Source organism: Sceloporus occidentalis, unplaced genomic scaffold (genome assembly GCF_023333645.1).
Source record: "Sceloporus occidentalis isolate IW3139 unplaced genomic scaffold, rSceOcc1.0.p SCAF_10, whole genome shotgun sequence".
NCBI classification, from domain to species: Eukaryota; Metazoa; Chordata; class Lepidosauria; order Squamata; family Phrynosomatidae; genus Sceloporus; species Sceloporus occidentalis.
This window is the reverse complement of record NW_028316990.1, coordinates 32,286,203-32,301,974: the sequence shown is the minus strand read 5'-3', so window position 1 is coordinate 32,301,974 and position 15,772 is coordinate 32,286,203. Positions and strand designations below refer to the sequence as shown.

General features: G+C 42.0%; 1 protein-coding gene across 2 annotated transcripts in view; it reads right to left on the bottom strand.

Moving 5' to 3' along the window:
* METTL9 (methyltransferase 9, His-X-His N1(pi)-histidine) overlaps positions 1–15,772 on the bottom strand; it is a 26,547-nt gene extending 10,775 nt beyond the window's left edge. For both annotated transcript variants that reach the window (XM_089540581.1, XM_089540582.1), the window contains exons 1-4: positions 15,412–15,772; positions 7,793–7,983; positions 2,778–2,987; positions 1,516–1,700 (exon numbers count right to left, since the gene is read on the bottom strand). In XM_089540581.1, the coding sequence (XP_089396707.1) occupies positions 1,516–1,700; positions 2,778–2,987; positions 7,793–7,983; positions 15,412–15,585 (760 nt within the window). In that variant the 5' untranslated portion in view covers positions 15,586–15,772. The remainder of the gene's footprint in view (positions 1–1,515; positions 1,701–2,777; positions 2,988–7,792; positions 7,984–15,411) is intronic.

Genomic DNA, 15,772 nt, shown 5'->3' with positions numbered 1-15,772 from the left:
AGTGATGCCCACAGTGCTACCAGCAAAGCATAAAACAGCCTCAACTTGTATTCCACACCCAGTATTTCTCCATCTTCCTTTCCTCAATCATTTCCTCCTCGGACCCGCCTTTTATTTGGAGTGACACCAGTTTCTGAAACTTGTCTGACTGAACAGACTTAATATACATCCTGCTTAACTACATCCAATTAATAACAACACCCAGGCTGGACAGGCCTTAAGCATTATTAGAGACAAGGAAGCCATACTGTGACTAGGATAAAGCTTGGATGTTTCTAAAATGAGAATCGGATTAATTTAACTTGGTTATTTGCATAGGTTTGTTAGAAAAACATGAACTAATTTGTACTGAGTCATTTGGGAGTCAACTGTCCCTACGGCAAACAAAGTACGCCACACCTGAAGGATTCAAGGCATAGTCCTTTAGCATGTAGCAATAGGAGGCAATGCTCTGAAGTCATGAGATAAAGCAGATTTGCTGGACTAAAACAGTGATGAAGTTGAGTTAGCATCTAGATGGGAGACCATGCATGACTTAAGTCACCTTGAGCCCCAGAACAAGCAAAAGGTGATAAATGCAAATGCACTGTTTTACTACTATTTCTCAGAAATTTGAAGAATTTTCAGGGTGTGTTTTGTGGAGAGACAAATCATTGGACAAGTTCTTTAAAAGCCACCTTGCGTGTGGGATGAGGAGATAAATAAAAAATAATGATAATTATCCAAAGAGGAAACTGCTTTAACACACAGTAAATAAAAGAGTGTAAGACTAAACACAACTAATAATTTTTCTAATATAGGGCTTGGATTACCGTAGCCTTCTAAAAACGCTTTCATTAGAATGATAAGACAGGGAGGGAGTAAACCTCACATAGCAAGGAATTCTAGACCTGCTGCATTAGCTTTGAGAAAACCTTACTGGGCAAGCCTGACACCAGCATATGTCCTCTCATTTAGCCCCCTGGGCCCTAGTATCCCCGGGGTACTGCTTCAGCTACCTGCCCTGTGTATCCCTTTGACAAAAGGGGGGAAATGCCTGTGTCTGGGAGCTATTATTTTAATTTCCCACAATGCCCATGAGTACCAGGCCCAACTGTCTGGTGTTACTGTTGCATAAGTTGGAGAAGCACTCAAGATATATGGCTATGGCAGGGTGAGATGGGGATCAACCAGAAATCTTTCAGTCTTCGTGGTGGCCTTGGCTGTTGTCCTCCTGACCAAATCCAAAGTACAGTGCACCTGCGTCATACGTAGGTGCCCTATACGCTTATTCTGAAAGCCACATGACAAGCAGGAAATGGCGAGTGTGTCCATTGGTGCGTGCATGCTACTGCGCCACCATGCCCAAGCCCCATTAGTTTCAATGGGGCTCAAGCATACACAGAATTTGCCCTACGGGTGGGGGGGGGGGGCCTCCAGACAAGGGCCCACTGTATAGATTAATCTGAGAAGTACTCTTCACATGTAAGAATTCATACAGCCCCTTTTTCCAACAAGCATCTTGTAGACACTTACCATTTTCCACATACGGATGAAAAGGCAGAACCAATGCCAGGATGACTCTGCCTCTTGTAGGTTCCAGTACGCTTCTAATATCTTTTAATACAGTCAATGGCTGATCACAGCGATCAAGCAGATTCAAGCAGCTGATGACATCGTACTGGAAGCCCGTATTTTGCCACTCGTTGATGCCAAGTACTCTGCACAAGTTTTGAAAAATGGACAGGTTTACACTTAGATAATGGCTGATTCTTCACTGGATATTCTGCTAACAGCAATCAGAAGAAGGTAAGGTATCTAAAGAAAGCGTTCACCGCATTACACTTAGGTGGAATGCATGTGAAACTTGACAACTTGAAGGAAATAATAATGTTTCCTTTTACATTATTAATATATATTAGCACTTGTAGCAGTTCTGAAACAAAAAAATGAAAAGAAAGAAAAACAACGAATTTGTAAATTCCAATCCATTTCATTTCACTATACATATATAGACATCCATGGCCTTGCCATCCATGAATCTGAGAATCCGTGGATGGATATGAAGGTCAGACTGTATTAATAATTCAGTCCTCATAATGGTACATATAATAAAGGACTCTCCTCAAAGGAAGTTTTTGACTCTAAGGGAATTGACATTTAGTAAGTAGATTTATGGCTTTCACATGTCAGTACTAACTGACAACTTTAAACACTTGGAAGACCTGTATTACCTTACATAGTTCTATGGAAACTTATAGCCATGGTTACAATTTGCATATTTTTCTATGCTATCATATTCTACTCCAGTCCCTATAATTGATTAATTGCACTTAAAATCTATGGCTTATCAGTTCATCAGGGCATCTCAGGAAGTAGACTGATATCCATGAAAGCTCATGCTAATATAGGATTAGACTAACATGACTAATTCATGTCAATCCAAAAAGAATATTTTTTGAACAGGGAATAAAATTATTGATAAGAAAATTTTAAAAGGAAAAGCAACATTATCTGAATAATTGTTTCTTGGAAAGAAGTTCAATTCCTATGTCATTGGATTGTGAAACTCTTTCTAGTGCAAAAGTGTATTTCCCTGCCCACATCCTATTTCCAATCTATCACTGTGTTTCCTGCAGAGCAAGGAGCAATTTGACCTTATTTGCATAAATCCTTTCTTTAAATGTTTTATCTTCCCTGGAAATCAGCAGCAGAATTATTGCAATAGGCTCCAAGAGAAGGCGAGGAATAAAAATAGCTAGGTCCCAATATTGATGCACTACCGATTTATGTCATACCTGTATTTCTTCTTCTGAAGTTGCCATATCATTGTTTCAGACAACTCTGTAGCATAGGTTTCTTCAAAATGGGGACTCATGACTTTTGTGACTTCTCCATCTCCGGCTCCTAAATCGAGAAGCCTGCGGGACTTCCAGTCTGGATTTATTTTGAGCAGTCTCTGAAATTGTTCGGGTGAAAACACAAACATTGAACCTCTTCCCAGCAACCTGAAATATCAAAAGATACAGATTTATGTACTCATTTATTTATTTTGGAGGAAGGACAAATGCAGAATATGAATACTTCGCTTTCATTCAAGACAGGCATGGACTGAGTGGCTGAGATACTGGATATTGCAAGATATCGGAACAGTGTCTGAGAAGCTTGCTCTTTTTTTGAGTACAGCTTCCCAAATCCCTCAGCCTGCATGGCCATATAACTAGCTTTGGATTGGAACATGGGTAAAGAGATTAGAACGTGCTGCTTTATGTCAGTTCAGACCAACCACTCATCTGTAGACTTCCCTGACTGACAACAGCTCTCCAATTTCTAGTTCCTTTTATGACTCTTATGGTCAGCTTCTGGCGGGAGCATACCATAGGATTATACTGGATAGCTAGAGGATACCTAGAGAGAACATCTTGTTGTCCATTTCAGGTTTTAAAAAAAGCATTCTAAATCATATGTGAATTTCATATTACACAAAGGCACCTGAAATGGATCCCTCGATAATACAGCATCCAAATGTATTAATTTATTTTTTAAAAAATAATCCAAGTTTTCTCTTTGTACTCAAGGTACTTAAATAACAAGCAAACAAACCAAAAACAGGAACAATCACCCATTCAAATACTTGTGAAAATACAAAACCCAATTTTACATTGGGATAGCAGATCATATGAATAACGGTAGTGTGGAAGAGCCAACACCACACACAGAGGAACACACTAGCTTGTATTCACAAGGCATTTAGAGGCAGAAGAGAAAAGACTTGATCCAAAAGAGTGGCTTTAAAAAAACAAAGGGACAAGGAAGATGTAAAAGAACAGAAACACCCAAGTGAAAGAGAGGCTGAAGGTGACATGGATAAAGCAGTGGGAGAGGAGATTAATATTTTAAAACGGTATAATCTAACAGCAAAGGACTGCAGTAGCTACCTGAGGCTCTCTTGTGATGGGAAAGAATGTAGAATAGCAAATGAGCTGTTCATTAAGGAATGTGTGGCAGGGGACAGGCAGGGTCTCTGTGGATCACGCCAATGGCATCACGGCCTGCTCTACTTTGAAGACTATATTGTAAGATTACAGTAGCAGCGACAGAGGTTCAAGTGGATGAAAGGATACGCAGAATATACAGGGGGAAAGAAAATAATTGGTTAGCAAGAGAGACGAGAGGGAGCAATGCATTAGTTAGGTCGACCACAGCTAGAGAATCCAAACCGGAGTGTAAAAAGCAATTGGTGCCAAGGCATCTGCAGCTGCAAAGAGCAGATTCATGATCAAGGGAAAGGACAGAGGAAGGAGAAAGAATAGGTAGCGAAGACAATGAGGGCAGATGAAAAGTGAGAAAGCGCCATGGATTAATGTAGGTGGAATATAATGGTCCATAGGAAATGACCTGTTAAATTTTGATAACGGTGTTCAGGGAAAGCATTTTGTACAGAATACCACTCCGTTAAAAGACCAGCCCCCTGGCGGTACCTTTCTGTGTCAGATAAATTGGCTCAAGAACATTATTCCTAAAGCCATGGGGAGAAGGAGTTCAAAGCAACAGAAAACCTTTTTGAGCAGAGGAAAAATGACAAGGAAGGCAAGAGGGGGGAAAGTACTACCTGACTGCTTACTCCACAGGAAATTTCTAGCTGACAAGAATGATTGGCTCTCAATATAATATTCTCTCTCCCTCACACTCACACACACTCTCTCTCACACACACACAAACAGGCTTCAGCAGATCAAACTGCATAATAGGAAAACATGAAGAGGTGGGAAAGAAGGTCAAAAAGTGCAATGTGATAGTCATCCCGCTAAAGAAGATGTAAAACCTGCAAAACGGGATGTTTGAAATTTTAACAGGATTACTCAACATCCCTACATGATGCTCCACTGGGAACTTTATGCATTCCCTGCCAGCTAGGTGCTGTATGATGGCAGCCTTGGATCCTAGATTCAGGTTGCAAGGTAGGAGCTTGGGCAAAGCACCTCAAGCAGACCCTACGTTCTGAATAATTTCCTTCCTTGCTCAGTACCACTGCCCATAATGTTACTTTTTGGACTGGCCTGAACTGGTGCAGTGATACAGACCTCAGCAAGTGCCCAACACTGGAAGTCCTTGCCATTGGTCCAGGTTACAAGGAAAGGATGGATCAAAAATGCTTACTAACTGAGACAAAGGACAAAATGGTGCCTTGTTCCCTTCATACAGAAGCAAACTGGATTACCAGATGTTTTTAAACAATCTGATTTATCTTTAATTTACCTGTTCCTTTTTTAGTTAATGTTGTCGCAAGCTGCCCTTCTCCCAAAGCCAGTTTGCAACAACATCAACTAAAAACAAGTACAAGTCGAAAGCACATTATAATTGTGTTTTATCGTGTTAAAACACAACAAAGCAAATTGTAATATAAAAGAACAATGGAATTAAATGCAATTTAAAAGAACATCAATAAACAACAGCATAAATCCACACAAAAGTGTCTTCACTAGCAGGGACCTTTTGGGGAGAAAGGTTGGATGCAATTGCAATAAATAGATAAATAAATAGGTCCTCCTGAATAAAAAGGCTTTGCAACTGAGTCAGGGATTTGAATGTGGGTCTTTGCAGTGCATTGTGAAAATAATTTACATTGTGAAGAATGACTAGTGCATTTCAATCAAGTATCTGCCACAAGCGCAAAGGGCCTCCATTACCTTATTTCAGCACACCAAAATAAATAAATAAATAAATAAATAAATAAATAAATAAATAAATAAAATGAGCAAAATGAACACTCTCAGAAACATAATTTTGTCTGTCAGAACAATACATGAAAACAATCTTATCCCAACATGTTAGATATTCTTCACAAAATAAATTTACTATTGTCCGAGTCATGCTTCCAAATCTCAACGCACAATCCACTGCTTTCTTAAAATAGGTTCTTTAGAGCAAATGTTGGGTTAGAAAAGGGCAAGCGATCCATGGCCCAGATGCTGGATGCTGCAACCCTCCAATTTCTACAACCTTTACTTCCTACTGTTCAGTTGGGTGGCACTGAAATCTGAAAGTGGTAAAATAAGGGGACATTTCTGGGTTAAAATAAGACATATACTCCCCATGTGCTTTGCTTCAATATAGAAATGGGATTTTAATTTGTTGTTATTGCCAGTATAGCATCACCTTCAGCTGTCTGTCTGTGTAGGCAACTGTTGGTGGATTACTGAAAGGACTAGTTATCAGACCCACTAAGTTGCCCATCATGGATTAGATCAAAATGGGCAAATGTGGCCTCTAGGACACATGTAGCTTTTGGGGTCCTAACTTGCAGCCCCCAAAGCACCCTTAAGCTCCCAGACCTCTCTCCATAATTTGAAAAATTCAGGGGATTTTTCCCCACCCAAAGCCCAAATGAGTCAAAACTACAACAAAACATGGCCTCCACAACCTCCAAACCTCTCACATGTCTCAAAACCTTTAAATGCCCCAAAATCGGTTGAAAATCAGTCACAACTGAAACCAGAAGTGATATGACTTCAAGCAAGAGTGAAAGCTCAGGATCATCCAAGACAGGATGAATGACCTTATTGCAGGGGTGAGGGGCACTGTTTTTAGGGCCTACTTTGGTGTTTCATTTGTCTTTGTTTTTAATTAGACCCTCTGACATCCACAAGCAGAGCCTGGTGCAAAAGAAATACATTTACAATTAAAGCAATCTGGTCTGTTTTGAGCACTAGAGCTGAACAGAGCTCACAGTCTCTCTATACAAAAATCTAATCCTTTCTGTCCTGGGATTTCTTCATTTCTGTATAACTTTGGGAAGGAAGTGTGTCATTTTGTAGTAGTTATTAAATAACTGAATATTATAAATCTTTGTTGAGCTATTGAAGATCACCTTCTGGCATAATGGTTAACAAGAACATTTTTACTAACAAAAAAGCAGATCACACAAGACTAACATTTGCATTAGAGGTTTACAAAGGTCAATTCTAAACGATTTAATCAGTAACTGACTTCCATCAGTGATACTGAAATCACTAGAACTCTGCCTGATATCTGGGATTCTGATATATGTCTCAGTTCAAGTGCACATTATGCATTATGTACACATAACACCCTTTGCCAGTCGATCCTGTGACTAGAACTTTTCCTGGCCCAAGCAGTTTAGTTATGTTACCTAGGGATGTGCTACAGTTCAATGCACTTGGATAATGGCAAGCTGTCCCTTTGAATACTGACATGCCACAATAAGCTATGGGATGGTTTGCTGAAATCTGGTTTGTTGCAATGGGTCAACCTTTCTCTGAAAACAAACTATGGCTTGTTAACCAGCCTCACATTAAAATCTGAGCCCACAGTTAGTTGTTGGTTTATTATCTCTGGCTTGTTTAAACCATGGCTTTCTCTGACTGTTTACCTTCAAATAGCTGAACTGGGCAAGAAGGGGAGGGAGACAAACCAGAAATGAGGTAGACAAGCCATGGCTTCTTTGGTCATCTGCCATGCGATTAGCAACTTAAATATAAATGGTTTCTCTTAACCAGTGTATGATGACATGCGACTGTGTCAAGTGGAGCAACCAGATGCAGTTTAGCCTAGACAGGTCACATAAAAGGCATGAAGGCAACAGCCCATCCCTTCTATGGCAATAACTGATGTTGAAAGAGATACTGCTTTTGAATATGGAGCTCTAAGACAGCCATCAGGACCAACTCAATTGATTCAGTTCAGTTCAATTTGATATTTCTCCGTGTGTTTTGCACAATTTTATGCATGTTTGACATTATAACAACATAAAAACTAAATTAAAAATACCTCCAGTTTTTTCCCCACTTACCCATTAATAGACGTCCTAGACATAAACAGGCTAAAAACGGAGGACACAAAAGAATGATAAAGTTGAATGAACAGCCAGCCAGATTTCTCAATGCTGTTATTTAAGAAGATCTGTGTTCCTTGGTCAAGGTAACTCTGGACGAAGACAGGCTGAAGAGATTCACATAGCTGCTCTGTATTGCACATGTACCACTACAGGTGAGCAAGGAAGAACAAAAAACAAGGATTATTATTCACATTTTGGTACAGCCAAATGAGAATCAACCAAAGGAAAATAGTCTTGAGAGCAGGGAGGAAGTGTGGCCCAATGCAGAGCATGTGTTTTGCACGCAAAATTCCCCAGATTGGACCCTTTGCATTAATGATTTAAAAGATTAGGTAGCAAGGGATGGGTTAGAACAGTCTCTAAGAGTGAGTCTAAACAGTTGCTGCCAGTCAGAGCAGACAATATTGGGATGGATGGATTACAGTTTGAGCTGATATAAAAGCTTATAAAGCTCAAAATGAAAAATAAATAAAGTTACATTGTAACATGTAATTATTATACTATTATTACATGCCTTTGTTTGTAAGCTGCTCCATTAGATAACAACTGTTAGTTACACACCTTCAAGTCAGCTATGCCTTGCAGTATTGCCTTCCTCTTATGCTGAGAGAGTGTGACTTGCCTAAGGGCACCCAGTGGGTTTTCATGACTAAGAAAGGACTCAAATCCTGGCCTCCCAAAGTCCTAGTCCAACACTCAAACCACCACACTAAGCTGGTTCTTAAATATACCAAAACAAATATTATATAAAACATTTTTATTCCCTCTTTTTACCAATCTTGCCCAGGACAATCCACAATGGAGAAATTTGAAACAAAACAGTAAATGAAATTCTACATAGCATACAGTCAAGACAAGCATACACACAAATATATATATATATATATATATATATATATATATATATATATGAATGCAAATAGAGTAGCTCCTCCCAATTCGAAAATGGCGACTCGCAAATATTCAAGTCCCATTGAAAATACGTAATGGCGCGCATGCCAGCGCACACCACCATTTTGTCCCTCCCACAAAGAGCAAGACCACGGACCTTGCGTTCACGAAAAGGGGGGGGGGACAAGTGTATATGTTACTTATTTACTTACACACACACACACACACACACAGAGAGAGAGAGAGAGAGAGAGAGAGAGAGAGAGAGAGAGAGAGCACTGAAATTAGAAGAAGACCATAATTTCACTAACATGAAAACTAGGGGAAAATAAAACAAAGATAAGCAGACAATAAACTGCCATTTGCTCACTATTAGTTTCAATCTCAATTTTGGTTACAGCATCAGAACATCTAGAGCATGAAGCTGACTCTTATGTCCAAACATACTGCAGAAATAATCCAGTTTGAGACTTTAACTGCCCTGGCTCCATGCTAGGGAATTCTGGGAATTGTAGTTCTATGAGACATTTAGCCTCCTGTCAGAGAGCTCTGGTGCCACAATAAACTACAGTTTCCAGAACTGCCTAGCATTGAGCCAGGGTTGTTAAAGTGGTCTCAAACCGGATTATTTCTGCATTGTGTTTTGGACCCAAGATTCCAGACTGCTAGGGAGTCCCACAAGAGACAGGCAGGAAGACTTAGACATCTTACTGCAAAGATCAAGAAGAAGCATCATTCAACTGTTCACACAGCATAGTTCACCTCTACTGCAGCAATACTACACAGATCGGAAGGGCAGAGAAACCTACAGACAGTTCTATCAGTCACAAAACAAAGCTTGGACAAGTTTGGTTTTGGACTACAGCTCCCAGAATCCCCAAGGAGCAAGGCAGATTACTCCCAAGGAAATGGATCCTTCAACAAAGAAAAGGTTCTAGACTGTTAGCTAGATGATCTAAATATAAGGCAGTTTTGAGCAACCTCAAATCATGCATCAAATAACCAAATTGTTTCAGCTGTCTCTTGATGAAAGTGGCACAATTCTACATACCATCGCTGCTGAGGACTGAACTATCTCCTGGGCACTAATAAATGGTTCTAGTACACCACTAGCATCTTGTCTTGAATTCCTTATATGTATGTAGACATGCAAATGTATGTATGCAATGTATGTATATAGCTGTGACTCACGTTCCATCTCTCTAAGGTTCCCCATTCCAAGCAAGTGTGGATCCACCTTGCCAGCACTTCCTCTCAATGCCTGGAAATGTATTAATCTCTCACTGCCCACAAAGCTTGGAATGCTTCTGTCTTTGTCTAGGCTTTTAAAAGTAGGGGAGACTGGAATTTTACAAATAGCCTAATCAAACAGATTGGAGTTGTTACAATATCCCATGTGAGAAACTAACATTTACATAAAACTAACATTTTTATCATTTCATCATTTTAATTGACTTGGGGAATCTGTTTTATGTTTTAATTGGATTCATTTCACACGACGGTATCATCATTAGCCATCTTGAGAGATGTACTTTCCAAAGCAAGGCGGGATATCAATCCGATAAATTAATAATCCCAAATTCTAATCGCACAAACTTCATCGGCAGCCAGGAATGACCTTAATAAAGCAGGCTGGCATCCTGTTCAGTAGTTACAAGACTAGAAGATGGATTTACAATCTTGTAACAGCTGGGGTCCACATTTATGGGTCCTTAACACAACCCCACAACTACCACTTTAACCTGGCAGCATCCCAACAGAAGAGTCTCCAAGGCACTACTGTCAGGGGCTCTGGGAAATAGTGCCTGCAATGCCTTCTGGCTGTACAGTGCCTTGAGACAAGTTGTTGGGGGAAGACCTCAAGGGGCCTCCCCAGCAGCATGCTTTCAATGTGTCCCGTGACTGGGAGAGCATCGGAGATGTCATTTCTCAGCGTCCCAATCTCCAGTACCTTAGAATCATGGAATCATAGAGTTGGAAAAGACCACAAGGTCCATCCAGTCCAACCTCCTGCCATGCAGGAACACTGAATCAAAGCACCCCTGACAGATGGGCAAAGCATAGTGGGGTCTCCTTCTTTAGAGGTCTTTAAACAGAGGCTGGATGGCCATTTGTCAAGGATGCTTTAATTGTGAGTTCCTGCATGACAGGGGGTTGGACTGGATGGCCCTTCAGGTCTTTTCCAACTCTATGATTCTATAACCCAAACTACAAGATGTAGGGGCCTTATCTACTGGGAAAAAGCTATCTAGACTTCTTCCTGAAATGCTTATTTTTTACTTCCTATTCCAAATGGATGTCCTAGTAGCTTACAAGCCTAGTCTAAGGCAAGCAGGGCAACTGTTGGTCACTTAATGCCACATTACCACCTCAAAGGGTCTTGTATTGACTAGACTCTAGAGAAAGGGACCTGAGTACTTTGGAATGAGGCACTTCAATGAGGTGACCACTTCTGGTGATAAACCAGCCACCTGTATTTTGATTCTTAATGCCATCCATCTTTGGACTATGACTCTCTTACTTTAGACAGAGACATAACTGTTATAAATTTTGGTTGTATATTTTAATTCATCGTGTTATTGTGACACCATTTCAGAATATTTCTAAAATGAAAAAGCAGCTGCCCGTACTGAGTATTCTCATAAATTACATACTGGCCCAAATACAGTGCAATAAATTAAACTGCAAAGACAAATGTGTTTGACGATATCCTGAACCTGAAGCACTGCAGCTCAGATGAAAAGTTTGCTAGTGTCACACAGAGAACTTAGGGCTGCATGTTGCAATGACTGGAGTAAGCCAAACTAAAAGATTTACAAGTGCAGACTGTTTATGTGCTTTCTTTCTGTGTCTCATTAATGTGATGGGCTATGGTCAAATAAAAAAGAGAGAGATTCATAGTTCTCAGCTTAGGTTTGAGGAACACTTGGTCCTCCAGATCACGGCAGACTACAGCTCCCATCACTACAAAAGACTTTCTATTCTAGATTGGGCTAGTGGTCTTGGATAACATCTGAAGAGCTATACTGTCCTCATCCATGTTCTAGCAAGCCACAGTAAGCCAGCTGGCATCTCTTGTTTCTTATCCATATGAAAGAGGGAAGTCATATAGTCAAAACTACCAAAAATGTTTACATTAGATAACATTACATCACATTTCCCAATTCATTTTTATCAGCTGAGAACAACAAAAACTGACATGGGCAGATGTGGTTATGGGCATTATCAATGTGTCAGTAAAAGCCCACAATTTTCCAATTTGTGCAATTCTATAAAGGATTTCAAGGGTACACTAAAAAGCACAAGAGGCTGTAACATTAACACACAGTTGAACAAGCCTGGGTTTAGACAACTAGAACCCATCAATAAAGTGCTTTAAATCTGACAAGACATCTGATTTGCAGAATGAAGATTGACACCCATAGCCTCTGACCGTGTTATCATGCTCAGTATCACTGCTTCTCCATTTGGCTTGAATCTCTGCTTGGCAGTAAGGAGGTGGTAGTGATCATGATAAGCATAACCATAACCATCCAGCCAGACAAAAGATTTCCCTTCATGCTTATAGGTGCCACACAATAGTGTGTGTGTGTGTGTATAAAATCTACATTCTGCACCCTGCCTTATCACACATAGTTTCAAGGTGACTAACAATGTATAAGAAAATAATTGAACCAGAATAATAAATGTATCATAAAGAAAGAAAGCGGCTATCCTTTGAAAAATAAAGTCAGATACAAATGACAGGCAGGCAGGCAGGCAAGAAGGAAGGAAGGAAGGAAGGAAGGAAGGAAAGAAGGAAGAGTAAGGCAACAAATAGGAAAAAACAACAACCCCAGACCAGCTTATCAATAATAGATGTGGACAAACAGAAATGTTTTCACCTAGCAATGAATGCTCATCAACAGTTAGCTGGTGCTAGAAGAATTGCTCTGGACAAGGCATTCCAAAGCCTGGCTGTCACCATAAAGAATACCCAATCCTTGGTCAACATTCCTCACCTTAGTAGGAATTATACTCAAAGAAAAACCTCCCTAGATGTTCTCAAAGATTGAAGAGGATCATGGAGAAGAGAAGCGGGCAGGCACATTGATTTTATGCCACCACTTAGGACTGGAGTGTTGCTTTGGCCTCTTAGGACATATGCATCATTTAAACAGCATGCCTCCAAAGTGACCCGTGGCAGCTTTATTTTGGCCTGTCTATACAGGCTCTAACTAAAGAAAGAAGTTGGCAGCATGAGCTTTCCTAGATGTAAGTCTACTTTCTCAGATGCATTTGGTCTATTGGGGAAGCAGACTCATGTCTACAAAAGCTCATGCTGCCAACTTCTTTCTTTAGGCCTGTTACAGACTGCCAAAATGAAGCTGCTTTGGGTCTCTTTGGAGGTATGCTGTTTAAATGATGCATGGGCCCTAAGAGTCCGGAGGTCGCACCAAAGCCACACTCCATTCCTAAGCACTGGAGTGCAGCTTTGGTGCAGCTTCCGGATTCTTAGGATGCATCCATCATTTAAACAGCATACCTCCAAAGAGACCCAAAGCAGCTTTATTTTGGCAGTCTGTAACAGGCCTTAGTTAGTCTCAAGGGTGCTGCAAGATCTCTCCACATACTGATTCTACAAACTAACATGGCTACATCTTTGGATTCTACCACTGTCGGATTAAGCGTATACTTCACAGAATTTCTATTTCCATCTAAAGCTCCTCGGATTTTTTTGCTTGGAAATCTGCAGACTGAAATACTACTCCCAAAAAACCCAAGGTCTACAAAAATGTAGACTCCAAGTTGGTTTAGGTATTTTTCAACACAACGCCATTTGTCCCCACTTGGCTTTGAAACAAGTAACCCCAGTAGTCTGAATGTCATGCTCCACAGATTGGTTTCTCCCTCAGAGTTGCTCATTTACACCAAAAGGAGCCTAAGAGTGCCATAATTCACCTTTAGCCACATTAACAGTGTTTCCATTTCCTGGCAATGGCACTATGTTTCCAGGTGCATAAAGTTATAAAGCTCATGCTTTATAGACATGTGTCTAACACATTTCCATAATAAACCCCTCCTTTGCTGATTCTTGTCCTGTTTGCATATATCGCAATAGATCTCGGCCTACACATTTCTGCTGGGTAACATTATCCAGTATGACTAGGCTGGCTTGTGGGAGGCATATCTGAAGAGATGAATGAGACCACAGTCACCAACTCGAAGCAGAAAACCTGTCCCTTGAGAAAGGAGGAAATCTGGGGGCTTTATTAGAGGTTGGAGTGAAAAGTGGGTATACAAGACAGAGTGGCATAGCTATTGGATTACAGTTCTGGAGACCAGGATCTGAATGCCCACTTGCCCATAGAAACACACTGGGTGACTCTTGGCAAATCACAGTCTCAGCCTCAGAGGAAGGTAAAGGCAAACTCCCTCTGAACACATGTCCAGACAACCTTGTGGTACGTGTCTTTGGCCTGTTACAGACAGGCCAAAATAAAGCTGCTTTGAGTCACTTTAGAGATACGGTATTTCAATGATGCATGCGTCCTAAGAGTCCAAAAGCCGCACCAAATCTGCACTCTAGTCCTTAGAACTGGCGCGTGGCTTTGGTGTGGCTTTTGGACTCTTAGGACGCATGCATCATTGAAATACCATACCTCCAAAGTGACTTGAAGCAGCTTTATTTTGGCCTGTCTGTAACAGGCCTTAGGCTCACCATAAGTTGGAAACCACCTGAACAACAACAAGTGTACTGAGGATGGGCTGCCATGTTGAATCCACTCAACTTGACAATCTGAGGCCCAAAACACACTGCAGAAATAATCCCAGTTTGAGACTGCTTTAATTGCCCTGGCTCAGTGCTAGGGAATCCTGGGAATTGTAGTTTATTGTGGCACCAGTGCCCTCTGACAGGGAAGGCTGCATGTATCGTAAAACTACAGTTGCTAGAATTGCCTAGCACTGAGCCACAACAGTTAAAGCGATCTCAAACTGGATTGTTTCTGCAGTGTGTTTTGAACCCAAGATCATAAATACATATAACTATCTGAGGCTGCATCTGGTCTGAAACAGCTTTAACTGCCATGGCTCAATGCTATGGGATTCTGGGAACTGTAGACTGTTGTACCACAAAGTCCAACAGAGGCTGGGCGACCGTTTGTTGGGGTGCTTTGACTGAGAGTTCCTGCATGGCAGGATGGGGTTGGCCTGGATCAGGGCCCTTCTGGCCTCTCCCAACTCTATGATTCTATGATTCCCAGGATTCCACAGCACTGAGCCATGGCAGTTAAAGGGGTGTCAAACCAGATTACTTCTGTAGTGTGGAATGGGTTCTGAACATTCAGATCAACCTCTTTCCTTTCCTTTCCACCCCTTTTCCCTCCTCTCCCCCTAAACTTTCCCCGGAGGAGGTTCTCTAGTTCCGAGGCCCCGCTGCCCTTGGCTCCCAAAGGGTTCTGAGCAAGGAAGCCTTAGCCTGCTTACCTTTTTGGCTCCGGGGGCCCCAAGGGCCACCACAGTCCCTGGCTTCCCAGGCTGCCCTCCTCCTCCTCCTCCTCCCTCTCCTCTTCAGCCGACACAAAGCCAGACATCCGGAGCCCTTGCCCTCAAAGGGCCCCCCTTCAGGCCTATCCTGGGGGCTCTTTCGGGGGCCGCTGAGTCCCCTTCCTCCCTCCCTGCCTGGGCCTCCGGGGTCCTACCTGGTGGTGCTCCTTGGGGCCGGGCCCGCCCTGGCCGTGGCTGCCCATCATGTTGGCGTAGAGGGACCTGGACAAGGGGCTCCGGAGGGACCTGCCAGGCCCAGACCACATCCTCCTCCGCAGCGCCCACAGCGACAAGGTGTAGCAGCCCAGCCAGGCCAGGCAGAGTCTCATGGGGGGCGCCCACCGGGGGAAGGGCCTCACCCCCGGCCCCCGCCGCAGCCGCCGCCGCTTCCCTCCTTCTCCATGGCAGAGGCAGAGGCAGAGGCAGAGGCGGCAGCCATTCAGCGACGCCCGACGCCTTCTGCTCCGCCGCACATCCGCGCGCGCACATTCATTACAATGGCAACAGGGCGGAACC